The sequence below is a fragment of the Leptonychotes weddellii genome, unplaced genomic scaffold (assembly GCF_054177405.1).
Source record: "Leptonychotes weddellii isolate Sample4059 unplaced genomic scaffold, ASM5417740v2 HiC_scaffold_1037, whole genome shotgun sequence".
Taxonomy (NCBI): Eukaryota; Metazoa; Chordata; class Mammalia; order Carnivora; family Phocidae; genus Leptonychotes; species Leptonychotes weddellii.
In genome coordinates this window covers 1-14,686 of record NW_027680382.1, presented here as the reverse complement: position 1 = coordinate 14,686, position 14,686 = coordinate 1, and the positions used below count along the sequence as shown (strand labels likewise).

The window sequence follows — 14,686 nt, the reverse complement described above, 5'->3', positions numbered from 1 at the left end:
CACCTCTCCCACTGATGGAACCCACTGCCAGACCCCGACCCAGGCTCCTGCCAGTTTGGGAGTGCTGTGGGGTCTGCCTCCACCCCGGAGGGACCTTGGCCACTTAGTGACCACACCCCTCCCCCCTCCAGCCCCCGCCATCTTTCTCCTGCCCTTCCCCTTTTCACCTTATCACAGCCCCCCTCCAAACCCACGCTGCCCCCCTTAAGCATTTCCCAGAGCCTCCTCCAGCATTGTTTTTCCCTTCTGTGTCACTTGGCATGGGGGACAGGATCTTTCTGGGTCCCTCTGCCCCTCTCTCATCCTGTCACTCTGTCACTCTGCCTCTCTGCCTGTGTTCCCTCCTCCAAGCAAACGTCTGTCCCTGGCTGAGGTAGCAGACTGTTTATGAACCTAGAGAACTGCTTCAGTGCTTCCAAAGCCAAGTTTGAGCCCGTCTTGCTGGGATTCATTGCATCTTCTTTCCTGGGTTTGGGGGGGCGGGGTGCAGCAGAGCTCCTTCCCATCTCCTGCTATGCAGTGAGCTCTAGGCTTCTTGGAGTGCCCCTAAACAAATGGTTGTTTTACAACTGAGGCTCCGTCATTCACCCAGTCCCCAGGGCTTCTTCACCCTCTCCTGGCCCAGGATGAAAAGTGGGGTATGAAGTGTCTGGGTTTAGCAGGGCTCATTCAGCTTGAGCTGGGATGGTGAGAAAGGGGACTTGAAGCATGACAGTTGGGGAGAGTAGTAACTGACATCTAATGACTTGCTTTGCCAAGGGACAAATAGATTCTGATCATTCCCAGGGCTCAGCCAGAGAGAGGCCTGTTTCCCCCTCAGCCCCCAAATTATGTTGGTGTTGGCCTTTTCCAGCCAGAGAAATTCTGTATCTGGAAATGCCTTCAGAAATGACCTCAAGCCCCTTCCTCAGTTCCCCCGGGTCTTAAATTGTCATCACTCCAGACCTATAGCTGGAGCTTAGCTAGGATCCCCTTCCAGTTACCCAGAATACTCAGAGCTGAAAAGGGAGGCCATGTCCAAATATGCCCTTTCCAGTTTCTGATCTCAGACCCCAGCATCTGAGTCCTTTGAATACCCTGTCCCAGAAAGATGCAGGCATGAAACCCAGGGAACTTTATTCCCATACGGATTCAAATGGCAGAACTCAGAATCACCAAGCAGCCATGGGAAGGCCTGACATGTCACCAATGGGCGGGGGACAGGGAGGCAAGTGCCTGTAGCTGAGCACTTGATGACAGAGGAGCAGGTGGGTAGTGACCAAAAAAGGTCTGGGCATGAGCTTGGAGGGGACTAGGCAGAGGGGGAGGGGCTGGGGCCCCCAGCAGGTGAGGCCGGCTGGGAGGTGGAAGGTGGAGGCAAGTAGCTATATATTGCAGTAGCTCAGCTGAAAGTTGGGGAGATGACATCGTCCTGGAAAACTTTCAAGGCATATCAAACACATGCAGAGTGGGGCGGAAAGCCGCACAGGGAAAAGGATCCCCGAGAAAAAGATCAGAGAGGCTCTGGAAGGAACCGCTAATTCTCCCAGAACACAGGCCAGACACCCAGAAGTGGACTACCACAGTGAAACAGAGCTACTGTTTATTGGGCATCTAGGATGTGCCAGGCTAAATGGTCTCCATAGATCTATCGGCTGGAGTGATTTTCATAACTGGGTTTTCTCCGAATTTTCCAAACACGCTGAGTTTGACACGGACTATGTCAAAGAGGCAGGATTCACATCCAGATCCACTTACCAGCCAATTTCCTAGACCCCAGAATTTCCTGACCCAGACATTCTTTCTTAAGCTGCCTCCTTGATTTTTACTCTATTCACTTATATTTTCTTAATTTAAAATAATAAAGTTGTGACCCACTTTTGTTCAGATGTAAAGTTTGATCTGTCCTGAGCAATAATATAAATGAAATCAGGAGATTGGTATGCTAGTCATATTCTCTCTGATACACATTAAAATACAATGTAACTGGAAAAGTGAAACATCCCTAAAATCATTTTATGCCCTGCCAGTGAGACCCATGTCACACTTTGGGAGATGCCCCAAGCTGTACGTCCTTCCAGAGGCTTACAGGGGCTCTTAGAAAAGGAAATAGGATGAGAGAGGAAGCCCCTTTTTGCCTTGAAGCTCTGAGTCCAAAAGGATGAAATAAGACAAAATCTGCCGTCTTGTAACCAGGGTGCGGTGGGGGTGGGGGCGGGGGCAGTAGCCAGGCCAGCCTGCAGGGGGCACCTGAATTTCATCTGCCAGCTTTCAGCCTGACCTGGGTCAGGAAAACGCCCAAGCCATAGTAGACACCAGTCAGGCATCCTGCAGCCCCCTGTACCCCTGTCTCCATGGCAGGACACAGTGTCAGCTTCCTCCCAGGAGGGCAGGGATCGAGAACAAGCCCTGGTGGGGTGGGGTGGGAGAAATCTTAACCCAAAGATGCCAAAGCCATTGGCAGGGGCCCGGAGAAGATGCTAAGAGAACATATAAAAAAGACCAAGCTCTGAGCTCTGAGCAAGCTGGAGAACCGAGAGAAGGCCTCCCAAGAGGCCTGGGGACGGGCGGCCAAGTGGAGCTCAGGCCTTGGCTGGCACTGGCCGAAGGCACCCCTGGGAGCTGGCCCACAGAAGGGGCGGGGCTGGTGAAAGGGAGCCCCCAGATACCCCTCCAGGTCCCAGGGACAAGCAGATCCAGGCTCTGTGAGAAGTGCCCCCAAGAGGTCCCTGGATAGGAAGAATGGAGGCCCTCTAACATCCTACAGAAGCCTGAGAGCAGCAAGCACCTTCTGTGCATTGGCAGTTGTATGGGTGCCCAAGAGGGTCCTGCCAAGGCAGCTTTTCCCTTAGCCCAGTCAGGCCTACAGAAGCTTGAGGGTCCTATCTGTCCCTTCCCTGTACCCGTTGGTCCCTAAGTTGGCTTTTCTTCCTGCCACCACCCCACAACTCCCTGCCTCCCCCTATAGATGGAGTCTTGGGGATGGGCAGCCAAGCTGGTACAGCAGGTCTCATGAACCTTCCCAGCCACCGTAGTCTTGGTGCCCTGAGAGGAAGACTGAGTGATGGCTTCCAACCCCAACGATGGTGAGGATGAGCCCTGTTGCTATAGCAACTTCCCAGGCACTCTCTGCCCCTCAAGCCAGGGAAGGGCTGCAGTGGAGTTTCAGGAACAGGTGGAGAGGAAGAGTCTGTAGACCCCTGGCTAGCCCTGGAAACCTCTCCCTGACTAACAACCCTGAGCTTGGGGGCCTGGGGAAAAGCAGAGGTATGGGTGGCCCCATTCAGACAAGGGGGGGCGTTCCACCCAGAGCGGGGGTCCAGCCCAGTTTTAGTATATGTGCCGCCAAAACGAGCACAGGGGGTCCAGCTCAGACCAAGGCGGTGGGGTGGTCCAGCCCAGTGTTGTGTTAAGCTCAGAATGGGGGTTGGTTCAGCTCAGTGGTGGAGTCCAGATCATAATGGATGATGGTTCAGTACAGAATGGGTGTCCATCCGCCTGGGGAGCGATCCAGTCCAGAATAGGGGTCCCATCCATCCGTGTCCCAGACAAACAGGTTTCAGAGGGCTGAGTGTGCTGAGATTGTTGTCTGGGGTGTCCAAGGCTGGGCTCCTGCCTCCTGCTGTGGTCCTGGCTTTTTGAGGGGTGTCTGGGGTTCTCTCTGTTAGCCCAAATCGAATCCAGACCAGAGTGGAGGCTGGCAACCACCCCTCCATCCCTCGGGGGAGACATGGCAGGGGGGCGGGTTTCATAAGCCAGCAGCTGGCTGGGTTTCCCTTCTCTGCCACTTCCTGTTGTCAGCAGGGGCCACGGGTGCTGGGCACTTTCAGAGAAGCTGCCACTGACCCTCCACTTTATTTGGGATGTGGAAAGAAGGAGGAAGATGGTCGAGGCTGCCTTCCCCTCCCCCACCCCTAGGTTTAGCCTTTCGTTTCCGGTTGGACTTTCATGGCTGAAAGCAGAGCCAAGCACGGGGCAAGGTTTGACAGAGGCCAAGGACATCCTGCGATGTTAGTCCCCTCTCTGCCCCCACATAGGAGCAAGACAAATCCAGATATACCCATTTTTCTCTTGGGGTAACAGGATTTGGGGCCTCCAGGTTCAAAGAGGACTTAGGGGAGGAGATAGGGTGGCTCTTGCGCCCGTCCCCACCACTTCTTTCTCTCCATCTGCTCTTTCAGCTAATTAATGGAGCTCTGGGGCCTCTTTGGCCCCAGGGAGCCCCTAGCTGCTGCCTGGGTCTGAACCTTAACTCCTTCCCCTCTGCCCAGTGGGCACTGCCCTGGGCACATTCGGTGCCATCCTCTGAGTAGTTCAGCACCCACTGAGGACGGCAGGACCTGGCATCTTGGGAGCAGTGAAGTCCCTGGAACAGGAAGTTAGCTTTAGCACTCCACCCCTGGGGCAGCCAGGCCAGCCAGAAGGGACACCCTCAGGAGAATCTTCCCACTGCCTTCTGCTAAGGAGGGCCTTCGCAAACCTTGGCCAGCCGGGAGCAGGTACCTTTAAATGCTTCCCTGGCAACCGGCTCCTCCTCCCTGGTCCCCTGAGGCCCTTCAGAGGAAGCCAGCTCAGAGGCCTTGCGTGTTCCTGGTTTCCCTGCAAAGGGAGGATTCCAGGGAGGGCTCAGGGCAGCCTGGGATGGATGTGGGGTCAGGCAGTGGCCAGGGCAGTGACTCGGAGACCACCTTCCAGCTGTGGCTGCAGCTGCTTCTCTGGGCCCACCTGACTCTCCGTTTCCTGGGCTACCTGCACCACACCTTCTGGGCACGTAAGCCACAGCCAGCACCCTGAGCCTCCCTGGCCGGGGTAGATGGGTCCCACATCACCCTATCCCTCTCCACCCTTCATTGCACCCTCTGCTGGAAGACATAGGAAGCAGAGGTGAGTATGGGGGCTCCTGGCTGGGGCTTCCCCCATCATTATCCCTCTTTATCTGCCCACTCCTTCTGGCACTGTCCCCCGCTCCCCACGGTGCCCAAAATCTGGCAAGCCGATGGCACCAGAGGGGACACAGTTTGGGCCCTTTAGTACGTTGAGAGTCTAGAGAAGAGCTGTACTAGGACCAAGGCACCCATGGAGCCTCTCAGTGGGGTACCAGCAGACAGCCAAAGGCAGGCCCACTAAGTCAGGAAAAAGCAGAATATGGTAGTTCTCAGGGAGGGCTGAGAGCAAACAGGGAAGCAGGACCAGGCATTCTCCTGGATTCTTCCCACACCCCTTCCGTTGCCTTGTTAGGTGGGCAAAGGTGAAGTCCCAAGAGGGTACCCTCTCCCCCGCCACCTTCATCCAGAATTCAGTGTTTATGTTTGGAGGTTTCCAAGGAAGGTGTTGTGCATCAAAATAGATTCTGCTAGGGAAAGCACTGGATTTGGTGCAGCCCCCAGGCTCAGAGAGGTCTCAAGCAGTTGATGGCCCAGCCAGGTCCAGCCTAGGACTCGTGGCCATTCCTTGACTGCCCGCTCTCTGCCCAGCCACTCATTTTTAGGCTTTCCTGGCCAACAGTCTCTCCTCCGTCTGCCGTTCCTGCAACCCCATGGAAGGTTCTTCCCTCCAAACGCTGAGGGGAGTCTTGGGAACGGTGGGAGTGGTGGCCACCCATGAGGCTGTGTGGGATTCCTGGCGCTGTGTCTGGGTAGTCCAGGCAGATGACAGAGATGCCAAAGTACAAGCGCGTAGGACCCCTCAGGGTGGCAGGTGTCAAGGGGTAGAAGACAGCTCCGTCTGTGGGCCACCCTGTGCACTGCCACCAGGCGGGAGCGAAGCAGTTAATCTTGTGGGCATTGAGGTCCGGCAGGCCACCTCAGGCCTGGTCAGTCTTCCCATCTGTACAAGGAGAGGTACAGCAGGTCTGACCCATTAGGGTAGGAATTAAGCACAGAAAGCATTCAGCACAGGACTGGCACACAGGAAGGGTCCCTGAACAGCGTGCCTGGCCCCGGGGGGTGGTTACAAGGGCTGGTCTGTAATGCAAGAATGCACCAAGCTGTACATTTAGAGCTTGAAAGGTCAATGTACCCCCCACGCCCTATATTTCATACCTCAGTTTTTAGAAATACCTAAAAACAAAATCAGTAATTGCCATTTATATCGCATTAACCCCATACCAGCCACTGTCCAACCCCTTTTGCCAAGATTAATTCATTCAGTCCTCACAACCATCCTACCAGGTCGTTACTAGTATTATCCCTATTTTACAGATGAGGAAAACTGAGGTCAGGTCAGTTGCCTAAGGTTGCACAGCTCATCAGAGACCAGGCTGGGATTTGAACTTGATCTTGTCCCAGAGTTCTGGCCCTTAACTGCTTTGCTGGGCTCCTTCTTGGCCTTGGCAAGAATGCCTGTTTTCAAGCCTCAGTTTCCTAGGGCGTTAAATGGGAAGAATGGATAAAAGGAAAGTTAGTAGGCAAACCAAGTGAGCAGGCCCAGGGTCCACCAGGAAGTCTTCACCATTAGCCGGATGGTGATGTTCGCCTTGGGGTGCTGAAGGGCCCGTGGGGTGTGGGCGTAGGGTAAGGCTCCCCTCGAACCAGCTCTGGAGGAAGGACCCCTGGACTGGCAAAGGTGGGAATGGGGCCAGCTGGGGGCCAAGGCAACAGCTGAGCCCCCCAAGGGCGCCTGCTACCCGAGCCCCAGAGGCCTCCACCCAGGGCCCGGCCTCCCCAGAGAAGGGGTTGGAGGAGCAGCCAAATCCCCAGGCTATAAATATCTTGGCTGGCGTCGGCCCTGGCCATGGAATGTCGGTCAGAACTGGGGCAAGTGGGGGTGGGCTGGCCTGGGCGTCACTCTCTATACCCCTAAGAGTAACCCCCGAGTCACCTTGCACCCCATTTGGGACAGAGTTGAGGCTATATCCCACTTCTCTGAGTAAAGGGGGCCCAGGCCCCCAGCCCAGATCAGGGCCCCCCAAAGCTGCCCTCCAGCTCAGCCAGGGCACCTGAAGCTACTGGGAAAAGGTCAGTCTCTAGGTTGAGACAGCTGCCCCCCACTTTGCACAAATGGGCATCTCCCCAGGAATAGCCGAGGCCCACCCCGATAAGATGGGGTCTCTAACTAACGCTCTCTCTCTTTTCCTTTCAGTGAAAGAGTTCTTAGCCAAAGCCAAAGAAGATTTTCTTAAAAAATGGGAAAATCCTGCTCAGGTAAGCCCCCTGGATGCAGAGCCCTGAGAGGGGTGAGCTGATGGTCCCCCACCCTCCAGCCATGTCCCTGTAACATGGTGAGGATTTTTAGGGCCCTGTGGAGGGCTCCAGACCTGACCCCATTTGCTCCCTAGATGCCAGCGGGGGCTCCTGGGCAGAGGCACACAATCACCCACTGGCACGCACCCCCACCCCACCACCCCCTTCCACCTGGTGGTCCCTGCCCCCCACGCAGCTGCCAGTAGTCCCTGGGCCCCGGGCCAGGGCCGGATCTGGCCCCTGCCACCCGCCTTAAGGAATGTGTCCTTCGCCATCTTGTTTTTCCACCCCCTGTCCTTACCCCCATCATTCCACCCCCTCCCCAGGGCCCCCTCTGCTGGTGGCAGAGGGCATGCCCTGGACCTTGGCCTTGCCCCCACTTGGAGGGGGTCCCTGACCCTCCCAACCCCTCTGCCCACAGAATACAGCCCATTTGGATCAGTTTGAACGGATCAAGACCCTCGGCACGGGCTCCTTTGGGCGAGTGATGCTGGTGAAGCACAAGGAGACCGGGAACCACTTTGCCATGAAGATCCTCGACAAACAGAAGGTAAGCACAGCCCGGCCAGGAGGTCACCGTCCGCCCCGCACCAGGCCTTGGTTCAGACTGTTCCCACAGCCTGACTGGTCTTCCCATCTGTCATTCACCAACTGTTTCCTGAGCCTTCATAATGTGCCAGACCCGAGGTTCAGAAGCACCCATGCTGCCTTCATGAAGCTTCCCCTCCAGACCAGCCACTGATGGGGGTCCAGGCAGAGGACACGGGTTCAGACACCTAGCCTGTATCAAGGAAGCCAGAAGTCTTCCTGGGGAAAGTATTGTATTTATACAGACCTTCTTTCTTTTTTTTTTTTTTTAATTTTTTTTTATTTATTTATTAGAGAGAGAGCAAGAGAGCACAAGTCGGGGTAGGGGGGTGGGAGAGGGAGAGGGAGAAGCAGACTCCCCGCTGAGCAGGGAGCCTGATGTGGGGCTCAATGCAGGGCTCGATCCCAGGACCCTGGAGTCATGACCGGAGCCAAAGGCAGATGCTTAACCAACTGAGCCATCCAGGCGCCCCTCACAGACCAACCGACCTACCTTTCTTTTTTTCTTTCTTTCTTTTTCTTTCTTTCTTTCTTTCTTTTTTCTTTCTTTCTTTCTTTTTCTCTTTTCTTTCTTTTCTTCCTTTCTTTCTTTCTCTTTCTTTCGTTCTTTCTATTTTATTTATTTGAGACAGAGGGGGCACAAGTGGGGAGGAGGGTTAGAGGGAGAGGGAGAAACAGACTCCCCACTGAGCAGGGAGCCCAACACAGGGCTCGATCCCAGGACCCTGGCATCATGACCCGAGCCAAAGGCAGACGCTCAACCAACTGAGCCACCCGGGCACCCCACAGACCTTATTTCTGTAAATATTTTTGAGACCCTACTTTATGCCAGGCACTGCTGTAGGGTAGCATGTTCAACAGAAAGGTAATACAAGCCATATATGGTTTTAAATTTTGTAGAACCACCCCCCCTTTAAAAAGTAAAAAGAGGGGCACCTGGGTGGCTCAGTCGGTTAGGCGTCTGCCTTCGGCTCAGGTCATGATCTCAGGGTCCTGGGATCAAGCCCCGCATTGGGCTCCCTGCTCAGCAGGGAGTCTGCCGCTCCCTCTCCCTCTGCTACTCTCTCTGTCAAGTAAATAAATAAAATCTTTAAAAAAAATTAAAATTAAAAAAAAATAAGCAAGAAGAAACAGGTAGAATTAATTTCAGCAATGTGCTCTAATTAAGCCAGTATATCTACGATATTATAATTTCAACATACGTAGCCAGTATAAAAATACCATTAATGAGATCTCTCATTTTTTTTTCTGTATGAAGTCTTCAGAATCCAGTGTGTATTTTACACTTACATCTCTGTTCAGATGTTCAGTTTTCACTAGAAAAACAAGAAAAAGCAGAGAGGTTAGAAAAGCAGATTCACATATCCCGCGTTGTTCCATTCAGTCTTAACAGTCACCCAGTAACTGCCTCGAGTGTTCGTTTTTAAATTTTCATTTTAGAAACTTAAAATTTTAAACTTGGTTCCCCAGGCAACTAGCCACATCTCGAGTGCTCAGCAGCTGTACGTGGCTAGTGTGGACTTACTGGACAGCGCAGGTGTAGACCTGGAGCATACAGCTGTGAGCAAAGTGGGAAAAGCCCTAGCACAGCAGATCAGAGCTGACCGAGGGGCCAGCCTGCCTGCGTGTGACATGCGGTCCTGACACTGACTAGCTGTGGGTGACCTTGGGCAAGTCACTTCCCTTCTCTGCATCTGGGTCTTCCAAAATGCCATGCTCACAGCACATACCCCTCAGGGCTCTTGTCACTATGTGTGAGGCACCTGCTGGGGACAGCTGAGGAAGAATCAGTGTGGGGTTTGAGTGGCTGTGGGGAAGGTGCTCTGGATGCAGGGAAAGTATTTCTAAATATCTCTTAGGCACCACTCTTGCTTGTCTTTTTGGTTTCAGCTTAGCTGCCCCTTCCTCCAGGAAGCCTTCTCTGACTCCCCCGTCCCCCTGACTTTACCAGGCCCCTTACCTGGGCATCCGCAGGCCCCGAGCTTCCCCCCACCATGGCTCTGACCCTTCTGGGCCATGAGGCTTGGTGACTCGTGTTCTTGCCCTGAACTGCATGCCATGCGGGGACAGGCAGCTTCTGCCTTCTCAGTATGTCCTCAGCATCCAGCCCGAGGTTCTACAGGCTGTGGTCACTCAAAGGGACCAGCCCAGCCCAGGGGGTTACTTCTGGGCATCGGGGAAGAGGAGGACCCTCTCAGACCCACTCTTACCTCCCTTCCCACCCCCACAGGTGGTGAAGCTGAAACAGATCGAGCATACCCTGAACGAAAAGCGCATCCTGCAAGCGGTCAACTTTCCGTTCCTCGTCAAACTCGAGTTCTCCTTCAAGGTGGGGTCCCAGCGCCCGGGGGCCGGGGCCACTGCTAGGTGGTACAGCCCCGGGGCTCCCAGAGCTAGGGTGGGGGCCGAGGATGAGCCATGGCTGCCCAAGGAGGCAGGCCCACTAACGGGAAAGGAGGAGAGTCCCAGAGGAGGGATGCTGGGGGCAGGAGTCAGCCTGAGACTGTGGTAGACCCATGTTCAACTCCTGGGCCCACCAGTTTCTAGCTTGAGAACCTGGGGCAGATCACCCAACCTGGCTGACATCCCTCCAAACCACCTCTCCATTTTACAGCAAAGCACCTGACGCATGCACGACTCTAGGCCCAAACTGCGCCACACAGCCTGGATTCGAAGCGCAGCTCTGTGCTCCTCCAGGCTGTGTGATGCTGGTGCAGGGCTTGACTGCCGTGAGTCTCAGTTTCCTTGTCTATAAAGTGGGGATCCCAACACTCCCCACCTAATGGGGTGGCCATGACCATTCCAAGCACAATGTGAGCACCCTCCGTGAGCTATTTTGGGTGTTATCCTAAGCTGTGACCGCAAGATCTGGGGAAAGCCATTCGAGGCCTGAGACCCAGACAGTCACAAGGGCCCCATGCCTGGTTTAAAGCTCAGCTGCTGTCATCCTAAAAGTTGTAATAATTTTTTTTAACAAGGGGCTTCACAGTTTTATTCTGGGGCCCCACAAATTCTGTAGCCCATCCTAGGCCCGTTTTGCAGGTGAGAAAACTGTGACCTCAAGCTTCAGTGAAGACAGTCGCAGACGTGAGATGCCCCAGAGTCCTCTCCCCAGCCCAGGCACACTGGCTGGGCCCCTCCCACCCCACCTGCCGGCCCTCACTTTCACCCCCTGTGAGCAGGATCCCAGCTGCCCCTTCTTCTTCATGGGCGGAAGGAAATGAGCCAGGAGGCTCAGGGAGTATAGTGCCTGGCGCTGCGAACAGGCTTCGTATGGGAGCCAAGATTGTTGTTGTCGCTTTATTCTGGAACACCCACCATGTAAAGGCACCAGGCCTTCAGATGGGCCCCTGATCAGCCACTGTTTCCCATAGGACAACTCGAATTTATACATGGTCATGGAGTATGTGCCTGGCGGGGAGATGTTCTCGCACCTGCGGCGGATCGGAAGGTTCAGGTGAGCTGGCCAGCCCCTGCCACAGTGGGCCCGGGTGTGCCCACAGGTGTCGTCGCATGACCAAGCCATCTGGGAGGTGACGTGGGCTCTCCAAGTCTGTCTGGATTCTTGTTGCCCCTGAGCCGAGGAATCTGTGATTTCTCAGCCCCCACAAAACAGAAGAAGCACGGTGACTTTGGTCTCACTGTTTAAGTTGGCAGTTTTAAAATTCATGCTATCATTTACCTTAGTTATGTAGATATGTGCTTTATATACGACAGAACGCACAGGAGCTTAACGTTTTGACATTTGCATACACTTGGGAAACCACCACCCAAAATACCATAGAGAACATTTCCATCACCCCAGAAAATCCCTCGAACCCCGTTCTTGGCAAATTGCCGCCTGAAGAAAGCAGTTGTCCTTTCTGGTTTCAAACACCATAAATGTGTTTGGTCTGGGTTTGGGCTGGATATAAATGGAATCACACCGTTTATATTCTTCTGTTCCTTTCTTCTCTTGCTTCACATAATCATCTTGACATCTAGCCACGTTGTTGAGTGTATTCATCGTTTTTCCTGGCAGTGGTGTTGGGTACGATTCCACTGTATGAAGCTACCACAGTCTGATTGTGTTCCTCTGTTGATGGACATGCGGGCTCCTTCCCGTGTGGGACCATATACGAAGAAGTCTGCTCTGCTTATGTGTTTGGGGCGGCTCTGAAGGCCCAGCTGCTAGACCATTTGGGGGTGGGGAGGTCATGCTGGGCATAACCACCCACACTCACCTGTCCCCTCCCCAATTATCCCCACTAGTGAACCGCATGCCCGCTTCTATGCGGCCCAGATCGTCCTGACCTTCGAGTACCTGCACTCACTTGACCTCATCTACCGGGACCTGAAGCCGGAGAACCTCCTCATTGACCAGCAGGGCTACATTCAGGTGCCCACCAGGACGGGCATGGGGCAGGCCCAGGCGGCCATGGGCTGGATCCTCCCCCTCCCTGTCTCCTTCCTGGCCAACAGCCCGTTCTTGTGCCTGCAGGTGACAGACTTCGGTTTTGCCAAGCGTGTAAAAGGCCGCACCTGGACCTTATGCGGGACCCCTGAGTACCTGGCCCCGGAGATCATCCTGAGCAAAGTAGGCACCTCCCCGCCCATCCCACTGCCCTGAGGCCTACTCCACCTGCACCCCTCCTCGCCCTCCTCTCTTCACACCATACCCCCCACTTCTCACTCTAGGGCTACAACAAGGCTGTGGACTGGTGGGCCCTGGGGGTTCTCATCTACGAGATGGCCGCTGGCTACCCGCCCTTCTTCGCTGACCAGCCCATCCAGATCTATGAGAAGATTGTCTCTGGGAAGGTGAGGCCTGGATACAGGGACTAAGCCCCTACACAGACCCTTCCCCACCAGTTCTGCTCACCATGGAGCCCTGCATATGGTGTCAGAACAATCTAGAAGTTCATTAAGTTAGGCCAAGCAGTGAAGCTGGGCGCACCAGCCACATGAACAGGCCAGCACCTCACACAACCTCCCCGTCTAATCCTGGACCCACACTGCTGATATTTCCAGGGCTTCCAGAACCCCAGGCCTCACCCGAACACCTTCCCTGCCCGACAGGAGACTCTGCTTGCCTCCGGTCATCCCACTGAGCATGAGTTTCCACAAGTTTCACAGCAGGAAGCAACCGTGTGCAGTTCCCGGGGGCCGCTCCAGACCCTGCAGGGTCACTTAGGGGATGCAGCCCATGCCTCCTCTCCCAAATGCAGACTTGCTAACTCTTGGGGTACAGGTTGGGGTGGCAGAGCTGTCACAGAGTGCAGATGTGCTCACTGCCGCACGATGTACCCTGCTCAGCTGTACCCCAGCACTTGGAAGGAGTGATGAAGCTCAGGCTTGGAGAGCATCATCACAGGCCCCAAGGGCTCAGGACAGACTGGGAACCCCGCCTCTGCCCTCAGCTCACTACCTGGCTGGGAGGACCCAGCCATCCTTCCACCTGGCCTGGGAATTAGTGGAAGCAGCTCCCAGTTCAGCCTGGGGGTGCCGACCTGGCTCCACGTCCCAGCTCAGCCACCCATTGACTTTGAAACCTCGGGCAAGTGCCTTTGCCCTTCTGAGCCTCACCTTACCCATATGAGAACTGGGGTACCAGACACTTGCTCCTCTGAGAAAGAAATCCGCTGCGACGGGTTACTAAAAAGAGAAAGACGAGGTGTCTGCCACTAGGCTGAAAAGAAATTGCAGGGAAAATGGCCCAAAGTGGAGGGGGTGGGGGACGGGGAGAAAAGGAAAAAACCATAGACGGTTCTGAGGAGGAGAGGAGAAGATGAGCATAACTCCCTTCTTTGTAGCATTTTACAGTTCCCACGCGCCCTCAGCGGTATTCTCTTCCCTCATGCAACGCTGGGATATCTGCCCCCTGCCTGAGAGGCAGGCACAGGCCCAGAGAGGGTAAGGGCCATGGCCAAGGTCATAACAGCGTGTAAAATGTAGAGCAGTGCTGGAACTTAGTTCTTGGCGGCTATAAATCCAGTGACTACTTGCAAACAAGGCTTTGGGGAAGTTTCTGGAAGAGTTGAAGTGAGCCTTAAAGAGTGGAAGAGTCTTAGCTATGGAGAGAGAGGGGGAAACAAAAACAGTCATTTCTCTCCTAACCGTGGATGTTTCAGAAGTCCCCAGACCCCGGCAGAGCTGCCTTAGGAAGCAGTAGCTAAGAATGCAAGTTCTGGAGTCCAACAGACCCAAGTTGAAAGCCCCCAGTCCCGCTCCTCTGTGTGACTTTAGGCAGGCTGTTAACCCTTCTGAGCCTGTTCCCTCGTCTCTAAAACGGGAACCATTGTAGGGTTTACCTTAGAACAGCAGTTCCCAGGGTGGCCCCCTGTCCAGCAGCATCAGCATGGCCGAGGAACAGGCTAGACATACAGGTTCTCAGACCTCCTGAATCAAACTCCAGTGGGCCCAACAAGCTTTTTTTTTTTTTTAATATTTTATTTGACACAGAGAGCACGTGCAGGGGGAGTGGCAGGCAGAGGGAGAGGGAGAAGCAGGCTCCCCACTGTGAGCAGGGAGCCTGACGTGGGGCTCGATCCCAGGACCCCGGGATCATGACCTGAGCTGAAGGCAGATGCTTTAGCTGGCTGAGCCACCCAGGCACCCCTCAACAAGCTTTTTTAATGGGATCCTAAAGCACACTTAAGTTGGGGATTCTCCATCTGGGAGGACTCTTAGGTAGCAAAGGCAGCATTCTGGGATTCCCCAGACTCCAGACAAGTCCCCCACCCTGACTGTGTTAACCCCCTCTCCAGGTGCGGTTCCCATCCCACTTCAGCTCTGACCTGAAGGATCTGCTGCGGAACCTGCTGCAGGTGGACCTCACCAAACGCTTCGGGAACCTCAAGAATGGGGTCAACGATATCAAGAACCACAAGTGGTTTGCCACAACTGACTGGATCGCCATCTACCAGAGGAAGGTGGGCCACCTCCTTCCCCATGCCCCC

The 14,686-nt window shown here is 54.6% G+C and overlaps 2 protein-coding genes across 2 annotated transcripts; both read left to right on the top strand.

Annotated features, from left to right (window-relative positions):
- Positions 1 to 3,028: 3,028 nt before the first annotated feature.
- On the top strand, positions 3,029 to 14,680 carry LOC102735449 (cAMP-dependent protein kinase catalytic subunit alpha; the record flags this gene model as incomplete). The annotated part of the gene is made up of 9 exons (XM_081809487.1): positions 3,029 to 3,065; positions 7,060 to 7,121; positions 7,582 to 7,710; positions 9,979 to 10,077; positions 11,123 to 11,205; positions 12,000 to 12,126; positions 12,229 to 12,324; positions 12,426 to 12,548; positions 14,495 to 14,680. Coding segments are annotated over exons 1-9 (927 nt in total), but the record flags the coding sequence as incomplete, so codon positions are not given.
- Positions 3,074 to 7,121, top strand: SMIM46 (small integral membrane protein 46). Its single transcript, XM_081809489.1, has 2 exons — positions 3,074 to 4,863; positions 7,060 to 7,121. Exon 1 carries the CDS (start codon positions 4,489 to 4,491, stop codon positions 4,771 to 4,773), a length of 285 nt encoding a protein of 94 aa, XP_081665615.1. The 5' UTR covers positions 3,074 to 4,488; the 3' UTR covers positions 4,774 to 4,863; positions 7,060 to 7,121.
- Positions 14,681 to 14,686: the final 6 nt, after the last annotated feature.

Bases quoted from the DNA above. Each gene is read 5' to 3' on its own strand.
- SMIM46 (XM_081809489.1), top strand. From the start codon at position 4,489: ATGCTTCCCTGGCAACCGGCTCCTCCTCCCTGGTCCCCTGAGGCCCTT.